Source organism: Pongo pygmaeus, chromosome 7, assembly GCF_028885625.2.
Source record: "Pongo pygmaeus isolate AG05252 chromosome 7, NHGRI_mPonPyg2-v2.0_pri, whole genome shotgun sequence".
Taxonomy (NCBI): domain Eukaryota; kingdom Metazoa; phylum Chordata; class Mammalia; order Primates; family Hominidae; genus Pongo; species Pongo pygmaeus.
In genome coordinates, this window is record NC_072380.2 from 29300848 (window position 1) to 29323668 (window position 22821).

The following is a 22821-nucleotide window of genomic DNA, read 5'->3' on the forward strand; positions in this document are numbered from 1 at the left end:
AGCAAGACAGTGTTTAGTAAAGGAAAAGCTCAACGTGGTTAGTACATGTTTGTCCAAAGAGCGACACACAGGTCAAAATCAACAGTTCCACTCTGAGAGACCAATTAGCTTTGATCTTCTCTATAGCTTAGACCAGTGGTCCTCAACTGGAGGGTGACTGGGTCCCCAACAGGGAACAGCCATGGTTGTTGAAAGTGAGTTTGGGTTGACACACCTGGGGGTGGGGGAAGAGGCGGCAGCTACTACTGCCATCTAGTGGGGAGAAGCCAGGGATGCGACTAGACACTACAAAACACAGGATCACCACTCCCATGAAGAATTACCCGATCCAAAACAGCAATAGGGCCACTGCTAAGAAACCCTGACCTGACTGAGGCTGTGCTCTTCGGCCCCATCAGGCATCTCAACAAAACCTAAAATGAGCCCAGGCCCGCTGAAAATACCAGAAAAAAATTCCAAATCACCTTATTATTTTAATAACCACAGATGTTCCCCTATTGGCTATTAAACAAATAAAGCAATAAAAATAAGCTTCGAGAGCACTTACTTGTTAATGTTGCTCCCTTCCTTCAGCCTGTCCCCTGCAGCGCCTGTCTTCGTTGCTCGTTCACTGCCGGCTAAATCCACCAGGCTCAGTTTGCCCACTTTCTCTCCAGATGTCTACAAAGGAAATCAATCAACACTAATCAACAGGAGCACAGGGCCAGGTGCTATGGCTCATGCCAGTAATCCCAGCACTTTGGGAGGACAAGGAAGAAGGAGCACCTGAGCCCAGGATTTCAAGAACAGCCTGGGCAACACAGCAAAATCCTGTCTCCACAAAAAATAAAAAAAAAAATTAAAAATAGCTGGCCATGGTGGCGTGTGCCTATAGTCCCAGCTACTTAGGAAACTGAGGTGTGAGATCACTTGAGCCCAGAAGTTCCAGGCTACAGTGAGCTATGATTGCACCTCTGCATTCCAATCTGAGCGACAGAGTGAGACCCTGTCTCTTAAAAAACAATACAAAAAGCAGTTCTGTCACAACTAAATGGATTATGATCTAAACCCTTTATTAAAAGTATTTACTGTTACTTCAAAATTATTTTGTGCTGCTATAACACACTGTAAGAAAACTGTACAATCTAATGGTGGAGACACAGAAAATTTATAAAACTCTACTAATCCCGCCAGGATGAAAGCTAATTATCTCAGAAAAACAGTGCCTCCAAAAGGGGCTATTTTGAAGGGTGCCCAACGAAATTTCCAGAGCAGTATACAAAAGTACTTCTAAGACTTCAATTTTACTATTTTTGGAAACTGTGTTTAAAATTTCATGGATATTTATCAATAATCCTGAGACAAAACACTTGCAATTCTGACATAAAAAAAAATAATCTGACCTTTATACAATAGAAGAATCCCTCAAAATCTCAAAACATTTTGTAACATTTACATCTTATTCATATATAATTCCATTTCATGTCAGGTGTTAATTTACATCTTTTTCTAGTTAAGATATTATATACATACAGATACATATCTTTATCAAAAGTGTTTTCTTATCAAGCACAGACATGTAACATACTTCGTACTTCAACAGCAATATAAGAAATGTAGGAAACCAACACCAAAATCTATAGACTGAATCATTTTTAAAGCTTTCCTTTAAAATAGACATTTATTTCCATAAATAAACATGCTGTTAACAAAAGGATATTCAGTGTCCCAAATCAAAAGTACTTTTAGTTTAAAAAAAAAAAAAGTCTTCAGTATGTTTTTTGTTTTATGCTGAAAAGGAAATAAGAAACAAACAACTTTTTGTTGTTACACTAATCTTGCTGTGATGGTAAAAGGAGAAAAATATGCTTTCGGCAGATGAAAATCCTGCCAAAATACAGCACTTTGCCAAGGTGATTATTTTACCTTCTGGTATTTGAAATGGACATACTGAGGGGCAGGCATCATAATAAAATATGTAAAATTCACATAAAAAGAGGGAAAATGCAAGTATACTAGGCAACAGAGAAGTTTGCAATGCAGCAGAAGCACGTATATCTCTGACTGGGTTTACTCTTCACTAGATTCAAAACCAAATACTCAAAAAGTTATTCTACAAAAGCAAATGATTTTATAGTACAATTTCCCCAGTGTCATTTATTCCTTCTAATAGTGTTTCACAGAAGGGAACACTGCAAAAGAACCTCTGCTAGATGAGCTAGAATTTTTTTTTTTTTGAGACAGGGTCTTGCTCTGTTGCCCAGGGCAGTGGGGCAATCATAGCTCACTGCAGTCTCAAGCTCCTGGGCTCAACCGATCCTCCCAACTCAGCCTCCCTAGTCGCTAGGTCTATGGGCATGAACCACCCACACCTTGCTAATTTTCAAATATTCTGTAGAAATGGAGTCTCATTATGTTACCAGGCTGTTCTCCAACTCCTGGGCTCAAGCAATCCTCCCGCCTTGGCCTCCCGAAGTGCTGCGATTACAGGTGTGAGGCACAGTGCCTGGGCAAGCAAGAGCATTACCATTGGCTCATGCAGTTAGCCATTACAGTTTAAAACTCAAAAACTGCTGGGGCAGACAGTGGGCCATCGGTGCACTTAACTTCTGCTCCACCTTCCTTTAGTGGGAGTGGACGGGAAGCTTAAACCCACATTTCTCAGACTCCCTGGCTGCCCAGGCTCAGGATACACCTGCTAGAGGCTGGAAGGCAGAAGTAGAGCAGAGGCTGCCTGCTGCCCCTTTCTGGCTCTTTCTGCTGGCAGCAGGACTGGGGAAATGCAAGCACATTCCCCAGATTCCAGGGTGCTACGAGGCAGCAGCATGGCCAGAAGCAACTTCTCTACTCCTGCTTCCTGGATCACAGCTATGTATGCCTGGAACTCAGAGTTCTAGAGGTGTCCTCACAGGTGGCACCACCCCGGTAGCCAGATGTGTGCTGTTCAGAAAGTTATTCCTCAAGAGGCAGTCTAGAACCTGGTCCTCCTCAGATGTCCCAACAACCCTGGAATCACCTGCTTCCCTACATGACATCCCTTTCTATTGACCTAGAGGGGCTTCTGTTTCTTTTCCAGAGTCCTCATTGATACACAAGTCTAGCCAGGACTTTAATTCATCTAACACCTGAAGAGGAAAAAATAAAACCACAATCCACTTTAGAAATATAAAAACAGGTCATGCATCTGAACACCTACCCCAGACTTCACATCGTAGAGAGTATGTGTGAGGGTGATTTTGAAAACTGCGTGGGATCGGCTACTCTCCTCGTTCATGTTGGTTGCAGCAACTGTGCGAGATTTGTTACCCTCAGACATCAACGACTCAATATCCTAAGTGGAAACAAGTCATAGACCCACGTTTCATTACTTGTGTAATACACACTAAAATCCTGCTACACTACAAAATGCATTAGTCAACAACATTTGGAGTTAACATTTTGTTTCTCAATAAATATTGAGCCCCATGGAGTACAGTAGCCAATACTGTCTCTGAAAACTCAAAGTACATCATTTGCTACAGGTACAGAGGTGGCAGCTTTGACTCAAAGTTCAGAAGCTACACCTTTGGTCACACGAGATGAACAAGTATGCCACACCAACCCTCATCTAATATAGAAATTTGAAAAAACTTAGTTTCTTTAATACAGAAGCAATAAAAATTTATTGTTAAAACGAATTAGATTATACAAATAAGCAACACAAATAATTTAAATAACTTGTGTCATTTGTCCCTTCATACAGGTATATCACCAACTACCACTATCTTAGTGGACCTGGTTTTAAAAATTAGAACCTCAAGAGACTAATTTTCCGCATTGATTTACCACTTGGTTGCTACTACTACTAAAAAAGAGAAACAACAGAATACAATAGGAAGGTCAAGGGATTTTCTTTTTTTTTAATGTTATAAGCTCTAAAACAGTTAACCAATCTGGATTTTAACTGCATTAATAACAATGCAGAGCTATGACACCCATCTGCCTTACAAGGATCTTAATGAGGAGTGAGAAAAATGGTATGTGTGAAAGTTGACTAGATGATTCCCATTACCCAGTCTTCACTTCTTTCCAGTAAGGCAGCCCAATCTTCAACTTGGCACATACGGCCGAGCTAAGAGACTACATTTCCCAGATGCCCTTGCAGCTCACTCTGGCCACATGACATTTTAGTGAATAAGATTTAAAATTAAAATAGGCCATCTGGGAATTCTCCTTAAGGGAGTAGGCATGCTATCATGTGTTGGTTCTAAGAGCCATCTTGAACTATGGGAATAAGGACATTACCACACCTCTCTATGTTGACCACTGGAAGGAATCTAGGTCCCTAATAACACATTTGGGGCCACCATACCAGCCCTGCAGAGTCTACCTCCATACTTCTTTTCCATGAAAAGCCTTGTTTCAATCACCATTCATTCATTCATACTTTCAAATGTATACTGAAAATACCCACCATAGGCCAGGTACTTTTCAGACACTGAGAATATATAATGGACAAAACAGATAATAATCTATGTTTCAAATAACTCTGTTACTTTTTTTTAATGTTATGTGCAACTGAACACAATCCTGACACACATCATCAAAAACTGAAAATCACAATTTTCTATTAAAGAATAATGTTTACAAAAAAATTCAACATGATACATAAAAAGCCTCAAAGTAAAAACATTAACTGCAGAAGGAAGTATAAGTGGGCCCCAGAATGGGAAAACAACAACAAAAGATAAAATTCACAATTTTCTAGATTGATTCCAAACCCACTTTAGATTCACTAAGTCTGGTAACTTTTCATTTAAAAGCCTCATCCTATTTAGTCTATATTTATTCGCTTGTCTCTGATCAACTATCTCATTTTTAGGATTTTTGTAAAGTGATTTATTAAGTGATGCTATTATATATGCAATTTTTAAAAATAACAAATTAAGCCAAGAAAAAAAAGAGCCCCACCCTACTACACTAAATTTAAGTAGTTCACATACAGGATGTTGTTACCTTGTAGCTTGTGACAGCCAGTTTAGAAAGTCCGTCGACGTAAGGTCCCAACACACTATGCTCTCTGACTTTCAACGTCTGACGGCTTCTGATCATGAAAAACAAAGAAATGATTTTTTAACAATAGCCTATTTTTAAAAAGGACTCAGCTCTGCTCCATAAAAATACACAATGAATTCAAGAAAGACCCCAAATAAGTAAAACCAACTGACTTGATCCCAGAAGAATTTAAACCAAACTTTAAAACCTTCACTGCGAAGAAAACTTCATAATGTGATTAAATATCACATCACTCAAAAGGGTACACTGTGGATGTCTATTTACTTACTACAAAGAATGCAGAGTCAAATAAATATGAACAATCTATTTGTCTTACAGAGAACGTGGTACAAAGAGCAGAAACTCAGTAAATGTTAACTGTGCAAGAAAGGAAAACTACAGACCAGTCTCAGTCATGAAGAAAGACAAACGAAAGACAGTAAACTGAATCTAATGATTTCAAAATACAAAACTGGGCTTATCTCAGGGCTTCTAGGCTATTGACCATTGGAAAAAAGATCCACGCACTTTAATCACATTGACAGCCTAAGGGGGCGGAGGAGGGAAGTATGACCATTTCAATAAACGCATGAAAAAAGTCAATAAAATTAAAATTAAATATTCATTAAGTTTTCTTTTTTTAAAAAAACCCCCTTAGCAAACAAGGAACTAATAAACCCAATAAAGGACATCTGAGAAAAATGTAGAGCACAGATAGCATACTTAATAATATAAACCAAACATATTAAGAATAATAATATAAACCAAAAATATTAAGAATAAACCAAAAAATAAGGGTACAAAGTTTCCGTTAGGAGGAGTAAGTTCTTGAGATCTACTGCACAGCATGGTGACTATGGTCAGTAACACAATGTGTATTTCAAAACTGCTGAGAGTAAACAGACTTTAAATGTCTGCACCACAAGAAAAATGGTAAGTGTGTGAGGTGATGGATATGTTAATTAGCTTGATATAATCATTCCATAATATATACATGGTCAAAACACACTGTACTCCATAAACATATACAATTCTCATTTGTCAATTAAAAAATTAAAAATCAAATTATAAAAAAGAGTGTCAATGATGAGGTTACTGGTGATTTTCATTTTACATTTTTGTTTATCCTTATTTTAAACCATGAATGTGTGTCCACTTTTGAACTACACAAAATCTTTTTTAAAATAAGCAATAAATTATAATACTTAAAGTTTTTTTTGTTTGTTTGTTTTTTCAAATGGAGTCTTGCTCTATCGCCCAGGCTGGAGTGCAGTGCCAGTATCTCAGCTCACTGTAACCTCCACTTCCCAGGTTCAAGCAGTTCTCCTGCCTCATCCTCCCGAATAGCTGGGATTACAGGTGCACATCACCACACCCAGCTCATTTTTGTATTTTTAGTAGACACAGGGTTTTGCCATGTTGGCCAGGCTGGTCTCGAACTCCTGACCCCAAGTGATCCGCCCACCTTGGCCTCCCAAATGCTGGGATTAGAGGTATGAGCCACCGTGCCCAACCAATGTGTCAAGTTTTTTGGTGGTTCTTTGATGCCTATGAAGAGAGGTGCACACTCCTCAGCCTGATACCCATGCTCCTTTATAATCTGCTCTTGACCACCTCTTAGTCAGCTTCTCCTTATCCTCACCTTAGGCAGGAATTAATTTACTTTTATCCACTTGTACTATAATAAACTTTGGGCTCTAGAACAGCAAGAATAATGTCTAATTATTTTGGGAGTCTGCAGTTCCTAGCACAAGTCCTGGCACATAAGAATCATTAAGTGAATGAACAGACTTCACTAACAAAGTGAAGATGAGAGAGATTAAGGTGACAGTGAGGACTCCAAATGTGTTAGCTTCCGTCATTTGGAGAGCGAGTGCTAGTAACTAAGAAGGCAGGAGAGGAAGGGAAGAAATGTTGAACACATACAGTGAATGACTAGCACAGAAGCTGAACCACATTCAATCACTAACACCCATAATAAAGAGATCAAGAAGAGGATAGTTCTAGAATAACCCTTCATATAAACAGTAAAATCAGGGGATAAGGAAATGACTCTTAAATCTAAAATCTATAGTACCCTAGGATCAACCATTAAAAATGTCACTTATTACCATGTAATTGGATAGATATAGAATATTTGATTTACTTCTCACCCAGGATATATTCTATTATTCACTTTTTTCCTTTCATATTTCCTTTTTCTTAATGTATCCTCTATTATCTCCTGAGTAAAACAACATAATTACATTACTATATACTAGATGCTGAATTAATATAATTAGTACATGACTAAAAAATGAAGTTTTCTCAAATGGTCTTTGACTGAGATGAGATCACCTTTAGAGATTTTAATCCATTTACTTTGAATCTTCAGAAACTAAAAAAAAAAAAATTTTCCAAGAAATTTTCACTGGGGAGATAACAGCAGCAGCTACCACTTATTGAGCATTTACTGTATGCCTGCAAATGTTCTAAGACCTCAGGTGTATCATCCCAGTCTATCTTCATAACAGCCCTCTGAGATATTGTATCCTATCATTTCCCTCTTCAAGTTCCCTCTAGGCTGACAAGTTAGGCCTGGAAAGCTTAAGAAACTTGCTCAATAGGTAACAAGTAGAGGACCTAGATCCTGAGCTATGCAAATCCGAAGCTCTTCAGAATCCACTGTTAATTACTGTAAGTAATTACTGTAAGTAAGCTGTTAATTACTAACCTATACCCAAGACAAACATAGGAGAAATTACTAAAGACTGTACATGTGCAGATAAGTTGAAAAGATGCCATACAAGCACCCTGGATTAAGCAGAAGAATGAACAGGTATGAAGTCAGTCAGCCAAGAATTTCTGGAAAGAGTAGGTCTGGGCTGGATCTCAGAAAAGTGATGATCTTTGCAGAGGTCAAAGTCCAAGAAAAAGTCTCCAAGGCAGAACAAAGAAAAAAATATACAGAGGTATAATATTAAGTAGGATGTGGGTACCTGGGCCATAAGGTACTCTCTTGGCCTCTTTGTTTTGGAACATTTTTTATTTTTAATTTCTTTTGAGACAGGATGAAGCTCTCATCCTGTCACCCAGGCTGGGGTGCAGTGGCACAATCTTGGCTCACTGAAGCCTCAAACTCCTGGGCTCAAGCGATCCTCCCATCTTGGCCTCCTTTTGTTCCATGTTGACTTCTGTGCATCCTACTCTCCGACCACACTGAACTGCTGGATCATTCTCCAAAGGTGATTAACTTACACCTTCAAGGTGTGGCAGAGGTTGTTCCTTACACCTGAGTAGTTCTCACCCGACTTCCCAGTGGACCAACTTCCCACTCAGCACAAATGTTATCAAGCAAGTACACTCTGGAATCTCCCCTTCTCCTAGGGCCAAGATAAGTCATTGTCCCTTTGCTCTCTAATTTGTAGGAGCCTCCTTCACAAGTTAAAAGCAGATAGCGTTGTATTTTAATTATTTGTTGACAAAACTCTCATTCTGTCCACATTGGGAGTTCTTGCATAGTGCCTGGCATATAATGATCACTCAATAAATGTTTGTTAAGTAAAGTTCGTACAGAAGCACTGAGCATCAATTCAATCTCCCTGTGAGAATCCTAAAGATTATCATCTTGGTCAAGGAAAACTGACAACAGAGATGAGCTGAGGGTTCTGTTTGCTCTTGACTGAGAGTCACTATGATTCACTGCCTCTAAGATCCTCTTTTCCTTGATCATCTTCCTCATCCAGCAAAACTAAATGTCCTCCTGCTGTCCTCCAAACTTGCTGTAGGCCTCAGCTTATTTGGCTCTTTGACCTTCCTAAAGCTGTTTTTACATCAACAAGCCACAGGCTGTGGTCATTATCTCCATCTTTTTCCACTGTTGCACTTCCTTAAAATCTGAACTCGAAGAACTCTCTGTGGAATGAACAGATTTCTAGATACCGTGCACTTTCCTCACTCAGTTACAGCTGTAGAGTCAAACCAGCATTTGTGAAGGCCTCCTAAGACTTCTGATCCAATTCTCTTTACAAGTCTGTGCCATGATATCATGAGCACTTGTTTTTGTTCCTAAGAATCTTTAAAAATTCACTGTCCTAAAGACCAGGTTTCATCTCTCTGATTATGCCTCTCCCTCACCTCACAGCCCACCAAAGAGCTGAATTCCACCTGAAATTTCTTGGGTTTTTTTAAAACAAAACAAAACAAAACAAAAAAAAACTCTTAAGCCCAGGAGTTCAAGGCTGCATTAAGCTATGATTGTGCCACTGCACTGAAGCCTATGTGACACAGACCCTCTTAAAAAATTAAAAAGTAAGATTTGCACTTAAGCCAATTTAAGTCTGTTTCAGTTCACAATGCTGAAACACTAAAGTCTCAAAGTCCTTTACCCTTTGGGATCAAGGAGGTCTCGAACTTTTTCATTATAAATTTCCATGTAGGACACTTCTACTTTAAAACTCTGTTCTTCATTCTCCTCTTTCTGAGTTCGTTCAAAGAGTCCACTGCAAAGTCTTGGGATTAATCCAGGTTGGTCAGCTGTGCCCATCATGGTATAAGATTTTCCAGATCCTAAAAAAATGGAAATCAGAGTTACTATTGTCTCTTTGAGACGTTAAATACATAACCCTCTTTCCGTTGCTCATAATAAATTATAAACACTTAGCAAAACGCCAAAATGCAGTGAGAAATACACCCAAATATAATGAGAATAATAAGTACAGAAGCTTTCTTATTGCACATGCGAAAGTGAAAAGCAAATGTCCTTTAGAAAGAAAAATAGGCTGGGTGCGGTGGCTCACGCCTGTAATCCCAGCACTTTGGGAGGCTGAGGCGGGCAGATTGCCTGAGCTCAGGAGTTCGAGATCAGCCTGAGCAACAAGGTGAAACCCCGTCTCTACTAAAATACAAAAAAAAAAAAAAATTAGCCGGGCGTGACGGCATGTGCTTGTAGTCCCAGCTACTCGGGAGGCTGAGGCAGGAGAATTGCTTGAACCCGGGAGGCAGAGGTTGCAGTGAGCTGAGATTGTGCCACTGCACTCTAGCCTGGGCTACAGAGCAACACTCCATCTCCGGAAAAAAAAAAAAAAATAGAAAAATAAACTTATTTAATCATCCTCATACTTTAAGAAAATACCTAAAACAAGTGAGAAATAGTGAGGTCTAAAAGTTTTCCGAAATAAGCTGAAAGAGCCATATAATGAATACTATTGTGCCTGCTCCCAACCAGTGATCACAGCACAAAAAATATACGCTCTCCCTATGGACCCCAGAGCAAATTAACTCACTACCCTTTCACTATAGTGTGGAAACTAAAGAATAATCTTTTTTCTTACATAAAATTATTTTCTCGGCTGAATGCGGTGGCTCACGCCTGTAATCTCAGCACTTTGGGAGGCCAAGGTGGGTGGATCACCTGAGGTCAGGAGTTTGAGACCAGCCTGGCCAACATGGTGAAACCCCGTCTCTCCTAAAAATACCAAAAAAATTAACCAGGCACGGTGGCAGGCACCTGTAGTCCCAGCTACTCCGGAGGCTGAGGCAGAAAAATCGCTTGAACCTGGGAGGCAGAAGCTGCAATGAGCAGAGATTGTGCCACTGCACTCCAGCCCGGAGAACAGAGCGAGACTCCGTCTCAAAATATTTTCTCCATTGTAAAAGAAATATATATTAAATAAAATTTAGAAAACACAGGATAATAGAAAGAAAAAACTTAAATTACCATAGTCCTACTGCCCGAAAACCAGTAACTATTGACACTTCAGTATAATTCCTTCTGTTTTTAGTAGCAGTGTTTTTGCAAATATGCTTTTAACCTACAAGTTGCTGCTTTTGTCATGCAACATTTTATTGTTATCATAATACCTAAAGCTAATGTGCCACATTTCCTAAGTACCAGGACTTCTATAAAAAGTTTGCACATGGGAACTCGTTATGACAACCCTATAAGAAGGTCTATGATCATCAGCCTTTCCAGATAAGGACACTGAAGGGCAGAGAGGTTAAGTAACTGCCCAGGTCTCTCTGCTGGCCAGCTGCAGGAGCAGGACTGGAGCTGTCACCGCCTGGCCCCAGCTTTCTGCCCTTTCAACACGACACATGAGGCTTCTTGAAAACATCCAACACATTCTTCTGTGAGAACACTTCTAGTTGGACAAGCTGTATACTTTACTCTTATAAAAGTAACTAGTTCACTTCAAATAGATTTTCTTTTTTGACCACAGAGACTCAAAAGCCAAAAAGCTTCTTACTTATTACTGGTGAGATATTAACAAGTACGTTCTTTTTGGTATTTTCTCTGTTACGATTCTGAAAGCCTTAAAAAAGCATGATCTATAGGCATGGCTAGTAATATGTTCAACAGTCATAGCTCTGTATTTTTTCGAAAAACAACCCTGCCAGTGCCTTGTGAGAAAAATCGGTAAAGATAAAAGATCCCAATCCTAATTTTATTACACTCATTTTAAAATAATGTTATTGACTACTTTCAACATCTACAGTACTTTCTGAAAGCAAAAACAAGGAATAAATCAGCAATGTTACTCAGTAAAATAAACATGGTTCTATTTTCTCTTTCATTGATGGTTGTTTATGTGATTTCATGTTATTTAACATTACCAGTCTGTCCATAGGCAAAGATGCATGCATTGTAGCCATCAAAAGCATTCTGCAGGATATTCTCCCCAAGGCACTTGAAAACAATATCTTGACCTGAGAGAGAGAGAATAAGAGAAAAGGTATTTTAAGCCAAAACTGCATATGAACAATTCACAAAACAAAAACAAAAATCTCAAAAATGTATAATCTGCTTATTTATCTCCAAACAAGATTTTTAAATTTCACGAATGCTCCCAAAGGCTTATGCCTTCCAGGTTATTTCTAGTTAGCACATGAGGGAAAATCAGCTCCCTGTACTACATACTTGAATAAATAAACACTACTAAGAATTCCCTGCAATGCAGCGCCAATGAGCTGCTCACTTTATAATCAGTGATTATAAATATCTGAAATTTATACTTGGGACCCAGGTGTACCTGGACTTAACTACTTACCACTCAGGCAATGTTTTTATTCGGTGGGTACCAGAGTTTAGAATAATCATATATACCAACCCCCTTCCTTTCCCTCAGTGACAATTTCTAATTACAGGATCTACAATACATACCAGTTAGGACAGGGAGTCAGAGCCTGGAAATTTCCCTCAGCTTTCAATCATGGACATAAAGAACAGAGTCAAGTTCTCCCCGACAGGCCAAATGAGATATGTCACTAGTCAGTAATCGAATGTGAATCTGACAAGTCACCTTACCTCACTTAGTCTCAATACCACATGGAAGAACTGGATGCTTTTATGTTATGGCAAGGGTATTCCATTATGTCTCACTTCCTTTTTTTTTTTTTTTTTTTAATACCAGTTAACTTATACTTCTGATATTGGGCCACCTAGACCAAATGAATCTTAACTTCAAAACAGCCATAATATTCATCTTTCTCATAACAAAAGCCAAAACAATATGATGCTTAATATTTAAAAGAGATTGTTTAAAAACAGGTGACAAAAGCAGTAAGGAATAAAGCCAATCAAAGGCTGTCACTGTAGTCCTAAACTTGTGGTGAGATGGGGCTTGAGACAGTCATCATTTAGAAGAATAATGGAGTAACAGACTTCCAGAGCCAAAAGAAAATTTAGAGAGAATATGGTATATTCCTCTCCATCAAAAAGAGAAAACTGAAGCTCTGACAGGTGAGGTGATTTACTGAAAGGCGCAGAGGCGGTAAGGAGCACGGCTGGGCCTGCAGCCTAGGGTTCCTTTTCTCCTTGGCCGGTGCTCCCCTTCTTTCACTATGCCATTTTGTCTCTCCAGCCCAGTCTCAGGCCTCCAGGGCAATCTAAGGGGCGACCTTGTGCTTCCGGCCTCATGTAAGAGCTGGGGTGTGTGAGCGTGCAATAGCCACTGTGTGTGCTAGTCATGTAATTTCATCAACGTATACCAAGAATGGCACACAGTGAATCTCCCATTTTCCAATCAACATTAAAAACTCTAATAGCAAACACGGGAGGGTGTTGTCTGTACTTTCTACAGTTATGCAAAATAATCCTATGGTACTCATATATACCCTATGGTAATTATATAGATGTAGGTCACCATCCACAGTTCCCCCGGCTCATTAACCCTTGCTGCAGTCTTTTATATCGTTGGGGCACTTTAGGCCTCAGGAAACTATCTGATCTCCTGCCCTCCTTTTACCTGCCCGAGGCAAGACTCTCATCTGATTGTGGGTCAAGAGCTTCTCATTCCATGAGGTCTTGCCTCATATCCTAAAGGAAAGAATGCTACACAGAATGGCCAAGAAAAGTCTGAACAGACAGGACGCGCTGTGTTCAGATCATGTGCTTTTTGTCCAATCACATTTCTAATCGGTTGACAATCATGTCTATATAAGGAAGCCTCCATAAAAACCTACAAGGACAGGGTTCAGAGAGCTTCTGGATTGCTAAACACACAGGGCCCAACAGGCAGGTAAGAACTCATCCACACGCCGGGGGGGCGCCACGCCACCTCCATGAGGACAGAAGCTCCTGTGCTTGGGACCCTTCCAGACTTCACCCTCTGTATCTCTTCATCTGGCTGTTTACCTGTGTCCTTTAAAGAAAATCCCTCGTAATAAACCCCTAAACACGAGTGTTTCCCTGAGTTCTGTGAGCCGCTCTAGGAAATTAATCAAACCCAAAGAGGAGGTTGTGCGAACCCTAATTGGAAGCCAGTAGGTCAGAAGTTCTAGAGGCCTGGACCTGCGCTGGTGGGAAGGAGGGAGTGGTCTTGTGGGACTGAGCCCTCAGTCTGTGGAGCTGACGCTGTCCCCAGGTAGAGAGCATCGGAACTGAGTTAGAGGACGCCCAGCCAGTGTCTGCTGCTTGGGGTGCAGGGAAAACCCCCCCAACATTTGGTCACATTAAGTCATCTTCTGTGTTGATGACTGTTATTGTGTGTGACAGCAGAGGAAACACACAGTTTGGGGGGTTTGCCAAGCAATCGTGTAAAGGAAAAAATACTGAACACCTCTTCTATACCATCAGTAGTTGACAGGATGCTGGATTCTATTACCTGCATACTTTTCTTTGACAGATTCATCCATAGACCAGAAACAATGATCATATGCAAACACCTGTTGAAAATGAACATAAGTGTGTATTAAGAAAACCTTAACATTACTTATAAACCATAACTGACAGAACTGTTCATAATAGTGAAATAAAACAACTTACTGTCATACAATGGGAATTAATTATGTATGTAGAGGCTTACAGTGAGAACTAAATACCCTATAGGTGATATGACTCTATATTTTACATGGAAAACTATTCACAACGGTAAGTGACAAAAGAGGTTACAAAACATGTAATAAAATGGCTATTGCACACACACATGCACCTACAGTCACACACAGAGTTACATCTATAAAGTTTATTTTTTTGCAGCGAAATTAGTGATCTTTGTTTTATGTTTTTATATTTTTTCAATATTTTTATTTTTGTAGTCAAAGAAAAAGATATTTTTTAAATAACATTTAAAGATGCTCACTACAGCATGTCCAAAATAGCTTAAAATAGCAGAATGTTTAAATAAATTATGACACGCCCATGCGCAAGTATAGATTTGAGGGTACAGAAGACTTAATGATTTAAAAAAAGTTTATGTTAATGAAAAAGTTATAAAAGTCTCGAGTATGATTCCATATTTGTACCAAAAAACTATATGCATAAAAAGCAGGAACAATCTGTATTAAAATGCTACTTGGTGGGATCTTACAGATGATCTGTTTTGATCTTTCACCTTATCACCACTTTCTAGAATATCATAGTTATTTTGCACTGTTTGAAAAGCTTCTTTTCACTAATTATTTCTTTTTCTTTAAACCAACTAAGCAAAGGCAAATTTTTCACTGACTGCATCTTTCACTTTTTCGATTTCTGTCAGTTTCAAATCTACTTACTTGTGTTTTGTGATTTTGTGATTTTGTGAAAATCTCCGTGAAGATTTTAAGTGCAATTGTTTTAAAACGTATCTCGGTTCACATTTTGTCACGTTCTCCCACCTTGGGAGTCTGTTGCTATGCTTCCTGATGATGGTTTGCATGTTAGTTTGCAGGTACATCTTAGCAGGGAGTGTTTATTTTATGGTTTACATGATTGCTTATTTTTTCCTCTCCTGATGGCCACCTTTCCATGACTAGTTTATGTTGTCATTTCCATTACTGAAGCCCAGATTTTGGTCTTCTCAAGGCCCAATGTCTCTATCCCTTCCTATTAACACAGACATTAGCTCAATGTTGGTGGCCAAAAACTGATTGTAAGCCTTCACTCACAGAGAAGGCTCGCCCAAATCAGTTTTCACATGGTGAGCTTGGCTCCAGTCCCCAACCATACACCAGTGCCCCCAATAGTCGGCAAGAGTTGAACTTCCAATCACCTCCAGGCACCTGGTCTGATTCCAAAGCCCGGGAAATATGTCACTTCAGCCCTCGCTTACTGCTGGTCCTTGAAGTTATATATGTTGTTGTTTTGTTTTTCTAGTTTTGTGTAGAGATGGGGTCTCACTATGTTGCCCAGGCTGGTTTCAGACTCCTGGCCTCAAGCAATCCTCCAGCCTCAGCCTCCCAAGTACTGAGATTACAGCTGTGAGCCACCATGCCCAGCTAAATATGTTGTTTTCGAGTTTGATGACATGATTTTCACATTCTAAAATATTTTATCTATCTCTGCTATAATTTTGGTGTTGGCAGGAGAATGTTTCTGGGTAAACTCACAAGATTATCTGGACCAGAAGTCTAAAGGTTAATTTTTTTAAGAAAGAAAATTAGGTTAAGATGGTAAATTAGGAATGCATACTGATATCTATCACCCAGCTAAAATTAACTCAAAATGACAGGGGATGGGGGAAGTGGGGAAATTGCCAAAAAGGGAGAGAAGGGGGAAAGAAGAACAAGGTTTTGACACCAAGAGTGCTTGCTTGTGCCTGGATCAGAATTGAGAAACTCCTGAAAAAATAGTTCCGATGAAACTGATGGGGGTAAGTAAGGGTGGGGGTCTGCAGGGAGAGCACAGGCTGCAAAGCCAGTGAGCAGTTCTGGGAGGTACCAGGAGGGCAACTAAAGGGACAGGGAGATAACCCTGGCAGCAACTGAGAGGACGACTGGCTCACGGCACACCTGCGTCTCTGTGTGAAACACCAGGCAGGGGAGACACCTGTTCCCTGGATGAGGCCATGAGAAGGAAGCAAGGCCAGGAAGTGAAAGCAGACCCCCAGCGTCTGACAGCCCCTGAGAGCCCTTGGGCCCAGAAGACGTCATCCAGCTGCAGTGTTGTGTTACACACTGCTCACCCTAAATGGTTTTCCAAAGCTAAAATGTGTATCTATCAGCAGTGGTGGCTCACTAAGCCATTTTCAAACAGAGAGGAGCAAAAGGAAGAAGATGGAAGATGGCCCCAAAGGACTGGGCATCAAACTGGGAGGAGCTGCCTTGCAAACTCCAGGTGTCACCCATAGTGAGAATCATTACAGCAGAGTAGGATTAAATAAAACGTGGAGCTCAAACGAAGTTTCTCCGGTTCTAGCTTTCCACGCTTATCTCCATAATTTTATTTAATTCTGTTCTTAATAAGGCTAAGTAGAAACCATCCTGATTCTTGTAAGCTTAGTTCTCACTTCAAAAGCCCCATCACCACATGTGTATACAGTCATCCCTCAGTATCCTGAGTGGGACTGCTTCCAGGACCTCCCATGAATACTGAAATCCACAGATGTGCAAGTCCTTATATAAAACAGTGTAGTATTTGCATATAACCCACACATATCCTCCCATATACTTCATCTCTTGATTACTTAAAACACCTAAGACAATGTAGATGCTATGTAAACAGCTGTTATACTGTACTGCTTTTTTACACTTTTACTTTTTTTTTTTTGAGATGGAGTCTCGCTCTGTCGCCCAGGCTGGAGTGCAGTGGCGCAAGATCTCAGCTCACTGCAAGCTCCACCTCCCAGGTTCACACCATTCTCCTGCCTCAGCCTCCCAAGTAGCTGGGACTACAGGCGCCCACCACCATGCCCAGCTTTTTTTTTTTTTTTTTTTTTTTGTAGAGACGGGGTTTCACTGTGTTAGCCAGGATGGTCTCGATCTCCTGGCCTCATGATCTGCTAGCCTTGGCCTCCCAAAGTGCTGGGATTACAGGCGTGAGCCACCACGCCTGGCCCTAAATTTTTACTTTTATTGTTGTATTATTTTTCATAGTTTTTTAAAAACTATTTTCAATCTGTGGTTGGTTGAACCACATATGTGAAACCCGCAGATACAGAAGGCTGACTGTATATTTATCAGAGATAGGTTCTAAATGGCACTCTCCTCTCCATTATTATTGGTTTTTACTTGTCTTTCTTTTAGGGATTTCTTTAACAGTGACATTTCTTATTCCTAATTTGAGTCGAGAGGCTATCACCAAAGTAACCATAATGGAGCTAAGCCTATGTGCTCGACACTGTTCAAAGGAACGTGAGGAACAAAGAAGGTAAGTGTCTTGCGTCTAGCAGGTTGGGGTGCTGGGATTCCAGCCCACAGTCTGGCTCTAAGGTCCCTCCTCTGCACCACTAGGTTAGCCTAGCTCTATTCCCCAATATGAAAGTGCCACAGCCTGGCACAAAGTTGGGAACAAATAAACACTTACTTTTTATTTACCACAGCACTAAATGGTCCTCTTTAAGGCTTAGCAATTTCATAAATTATTACAGGTAACTTCTAGGCAAAGATTTCATAAACTGGACAAGCCTTTTCTTTCCAAGTAAACACTGTAACAAATTCGAATAACATAGAAGCATAAAGGAAAAATCAAGGTCTCCCTGTTCAACAAGTACACCTCTCCCCAGAGCTGAGGTGTTTAACCTCCCATGTATTTTAGTCAATACAACATTTTCTCTAAACATGCAACTGAATTAAATAAAATATGAACAATTTTTAAACCACCAGGCAATGGTTCCTTCATATCTTCACTGCAACCTCCAGCCTCTGCACCAATAAACATAAAAAAATAGCCGGGCACGGTCGCTCATGCCTGTAATCCCAGCACTTTGGGAGGCCGAGGCTGGTGAATCATTTGAGGTCAGGAGTTGAAGACCAGCCTGGCCAACATGGTGAAACCCCATCTCTACCAAAAATACAAAACCCAGCCAGGTGTGGTGGTGGGTGCCTGTAATTCCAGCTACTTAGGAGGCTGAGGCAGGAGAATCACTTGAACCCAGGAGGCAAAGGTGGCAGTGAGCAAAGATCACGCCACTGCACTCCAGCCTGAGCGACAGAGCGAGACTCCATCTCAAAAAATATACATAAAAATAAGAAAACGAAAATAATTCAGCACATTTTCAGTAGAAAAGATGAGAGAAAGTTTACATATATAAAGAAACCAGTGCCCTATTTGGCTTTTTCACAATAATGTTTTATACTGACAGGGTGACTTTCTGTTTGTCATTCAGTCCCTGTGGTTAGGGAAAAAAAAATTAATAAATAAATGATCTTAAAAAGTCAGAGTCCCAAACAGCCATGTCTATAATACACATTTTAGCAATAATAATAGCAAACTGAATTACAATTCAACCATGGACTCTAAAGGAAAAACAAAACCCCAAGAATGGAGATAGAAATCTAAATTTCCTGGAAGTTCCAAGTAACTTCATGGTCAGTTAAGAAACAGTCTTTATGCCCACTTCAAGCAGGGCTCCACATTCCCTGAGAAACAGAGGCGAAAGCATGTTCCCTTGAGGCGGCTGTGGCTGCGCAGGCTTCCGTTGGCGGGGAATGCACCCCCAGCTGTCTCGGGAGTGGGGAGGATGAGTCGGTTTTGACCGCAGTTTGGAACTACCAGTCTTGAGCCAATCTATGGAGGCGGCTTGAGGCTGCGCAGGTTTCTATTGGCCGGGAATGCATCCTTAGCTGTCTTGGGAGCGGAGAGGATGAGTCGGCTTTGACCACAGTTTGGAACTACCAGTCTTGAGCCAATCTATGGCACAAAAGGAATCTGTGTTGTAGCTGCTAGGAGACCGGCCAGAAGTGGGCAAAGTGCAAATACAGCTTTTCCATAAACCTCCGGCCCTTCCCATGCCAATAAATGGCTTCAGATTTGTGAGTAGGCTGACAGCTTGCATTACTTGTATAAAATGACAGAAAATATTTTCCTTTTTGAGAAGAAAACTTCTAAGAGTTCAACAATATGCACATAAGATCTTTACAAGCATCACATAACAAACCAAATCTCTTACCTTCGGCTGAACCCTGAGCTCCCAAAACAGATGTCATCATTGATATGAAAGAAAAGTAAAAAAAGAAAAAAAAGTTAGTTTAGAAGACTTTTTTCGAAGGGTAAAATAATAAACATTATGTAAATTCACAGTAAAAATATAAAATGCTACCTTTGAAGCCACATAGTAATTTAAAGGATAAATGAATGTCTATTAGCTACTAAGACAGGCTGCTAATCATAGACAACTTGTGTCTCTCTGGTAGCAGGAGGACTGAGCACAGATAAAAATTGCAACAGTCCTAATATTTCTGCCTTATAGATTTTGCTTTTATCTTTGTGTATGTCTTATAAATATATATTTTTTAATCTTTTATTTTATCATCTGGTTTCAGTTCCAAGTAGTTTTCTCTGCTTTGAAAAAGCAACAGATTACTCTCTTATCTGTACAGGCTCCTCTACAAAACAATGAATTCTATTCTGGCTAAGGAAAAAAGGCTAAATTAAAGAAACCACTAATTTCTTGCCAGTGAATTAACCCAGCTGAGTATCCCTCATCCAAAATGCTTGAAGTGTTTTGGGTTTCGTATTTTTTCTGGATGTGGGAATACTTGCATTATGCTTAACAGTTGCGCATCCCAAATCCGAAAATCCAAATTCCAAAATGCTCCAAAGAGCATTTTGAGTGTTACGTGGGTACTCAAAAAGTTCCAAATTCTGGAGCATTTTGGATTTTCTATGTGGGATGCTCAACCTGTACTTACTGAATTACTCACTACTTATTCCTCTCTGCACACACAAGCACTTCTAACCTCCCGCCTTCCTCCCACTGAAACTGCCACTTACTGACATCTCATCAGGGGACAAGAAAATAACTCAATATATACAGTCAATGTAATCCTGAGATAGTTTCAAACTTAGAGAAAAGTGGTGAAAAGTACAAAGAATGCCCATAGACCTTTCCTGCCAATTCATTAATTGTTAACACTGCCATGACTGCTTTTCTCCTTCTCCTTCCCTTTCCCCCAAGGATTTATATGAATAAATACACACATACACATATATATATTTTTTTCCTGAACCATTTGAGGGTAAGTTGCAGACATGCCTCTTTAACAATCCGGGTGTCCAAAACAGAGAAAACAGTCATGAGTTCATGGTTTCTGTTTCTGGTTGGGCCAGTAAAGCCCCTTCCACATCCCTCTTTTCCACTTATCACTAGAGATAGAAACTAAAGACCATGGCTTCAGGCTGCTAAAAGCCTACAACAAAACAGAACAACAACACAACAAACTAAGGCAGGTTGGACAAGCTTTTCTAAACTTCCTAAAAACGATGATGTTCACTTACATAATAACAGGGCAATACTGAAATCAGACAATTTAAGAATAAAGGAAAGTACTTTTGCAACTGGAATAAAATAGGAACAATAATAATTGGCCCTTCTCAGAGGATCAAAACTCAACTTTCAGGGCCTGAAACCTGAAAGGAAACTGTACATGAAAATGTTTGCTTCCAATTGTCTTCGACCATCTCTTTGTTGCTTTGTCTCTTAAGATTTTCTTCTAAAAGAAATACTTATTTGCATCAAATGATTTCAGACAAGAACATTAAAACACCACAGAAAGTCTAGCAAATGAGTGATACCTGTTTAAGAGATTTTGGAGTAATATCCAACATGGCTAATGCATAAAAGAAAATAATTTCTCTGGAATAAGAGATGTAGAAGAATTTCCTGACAAAAAGACTTCTGAAACACTTATACACTGCTGGCAGAAATATAAATTAGTACAACCTCTATGGAAAATAGTATGCAGTTTTTCTTTCGGTTTTTTTTTTTTTTTTTTTTTTTTGAGACAGAATTTTCACTCGTGGCCCAGGCTGGAGTACAGTGGCACAATCTTGGCTCACTGCAACCTCCGCCTCCTGGGTTCAAGCGATTCTCCAGCCTCAACCTCCCGAGTAGCTGGGGTTACAGGGGTGCACCACCATGCTCGGCTATTTTTTGTATTTTTAGTAGAGATGGGGTTTTACCATGTTGGCCAGGCTGGTCTCCAACTCTTGACCTCAAGTGATCGGCCCGCCTCGGCCTCCCAAAGTGCTGGGCGTGAGCCACGGCACCCAGGCAGAGATTTCTTAAGGAACTAAAAGTAGATCAACCATTTGATCCAGCAATCCCACTATGGGTATGCACCCAAAGGAAAATAAGTCATCATGTGAAAAAGACACATGCATATGTATGTTTATTGTAACACAATTCCCAATTTGCAGCACCTTAGATGGAGCTGGAGGCCACTATTCTAAATGAAGTAACTCAGGAATGAAAAACTAAATATTGCATGTTCTTACCAATAAGTGGGAGTTAAGCTATGAGCATGCAGAGGCATACAGAGTGATATAATGGACTTTGGAGACTCAGAAGAGTGGGGGAGCAGGAGGGGTGAAGGATAAAAAGATTACATATTGGGTACAATGTACACTACTTAGGTGATGGGTACAGTAAAATCTCAGAAGTCCCCATTGTATAACTCATCCATGTAACCAAAAACCACTTGTACCCAAAAGCTATTAAAATAAAAAAATAAAATTCTTTAAAAAATAGAAAAAAGTTTTTGAAAATTAAAAAAAAAAGACTACTGAAATACTGGAGAGGTTACTGACATGCTATCATCTTTTTATTGTCTTTATAAGCAAAGCAGTTTCTCATCAATTGCAGGTGGCTTTGTTATAAACCTAGAGGGAGGTAAGAAGAGAATTCAACATGGATGAAAGGCCCCACTTTAGGCCAGGTGCACTGCATGCTACATGACTCCATTCTCACGATAACTTTGCAAGATACTATTAGGATTCCAGTTTTACAGATGCAAAAAGTAAGGCTCAGAAAAGTCAACCCGTCTAGCATATACTGCAGGTTGAACATCCCTGATCTGAAAATCCAAAATCTTTCTGCAATGGTCCAAAATCTGAAACATTTTGAGCGCCAACATGATGCTCAAAAGGTCATGTTCAAAGGAAATGCTCATTGCCCTTACGCAAATATTCCAAAATCCAAAAAAAAAAAAAAAATTCCAAATCCAAAACACTTCCCAAGCATTTTAGATAAGGGATACTCAACCTGTAATAAGCAGGATGGATCTGGGATTCAAAACTAGGTCTTCTGACTCCCAAGGTCCACGTTCTTGCCCACACTGATCAAAACACTCTCGACTTAACAATCTATGAATCACACATTAACCACTGCTCCTGCTAACATTTCCCAATGTATTAATTTCTCCCATTCTAATGATTACCTAATAAAAGGTTAGGACTTGGTGCTTATGCTAGAGTACATTTACTCTATTTTATAGTACATTTACTATTTATTTTATTTATAGAAACTCCAAAGTGTCTTTTCTGAGGGGAAAAATATATATTTAGTATGATATTTCAAGTTTAAATAAAATGTTTTTATACCAAAAATATCAACTCTTCCTGAGACAAACAACAAGTATGAAATTCAATAACATATGACACATAGCAGAAGAATCCATAGGACTAACCTGAAT

The 22821-nt window shown here is 39.7% G+C and overlaps 1 protein-coding gene across 4 annotated transcripts in view; it reads right to left on the reverse strand.

The window, feature by feature from the left end:
- The window catches only part of KIF13B (kinesin family member 13B), a 200931-nt gene that overhangs the window by 114996 nt on the left and 63114 nt on the right, over positions 1 to 22821 (reverse strand). For all 4 annotated transcript variants that reach the window (XM_054499490.2, XM_054499489.2, XM_054499488.2 and 1 more), the window contains exons 3-9: positions 19299 to 19311; positions 14097 to 14157; positions 11608 to 11700; positions 9381 to 9561; positions 4975 to 5062; positions 3176 to 3310; positions 548 to 660 (exon numbers count right to left, since the gene is read on the reverse strand). In XM_054499490.2, coding sequence (XP_054355465.2) covers positions 548 to 660; positions 3176 to 3310; positions 4975 to 5062; positions 9381 to 9561; positions 11608 to 11700; positions 14097 to 14157; positions 19299 to 19311 — 684 coding nt within the window. The remainder of the gene's footprint in view (positions 1 to 547; positions 661 to 3175; positions 3311 to 4974; positions 5063 to 9380; positions 9562 to 11607; positions 11701 to 14096; positions 14158 to 19298; positions 19312 to 22821) is intronic.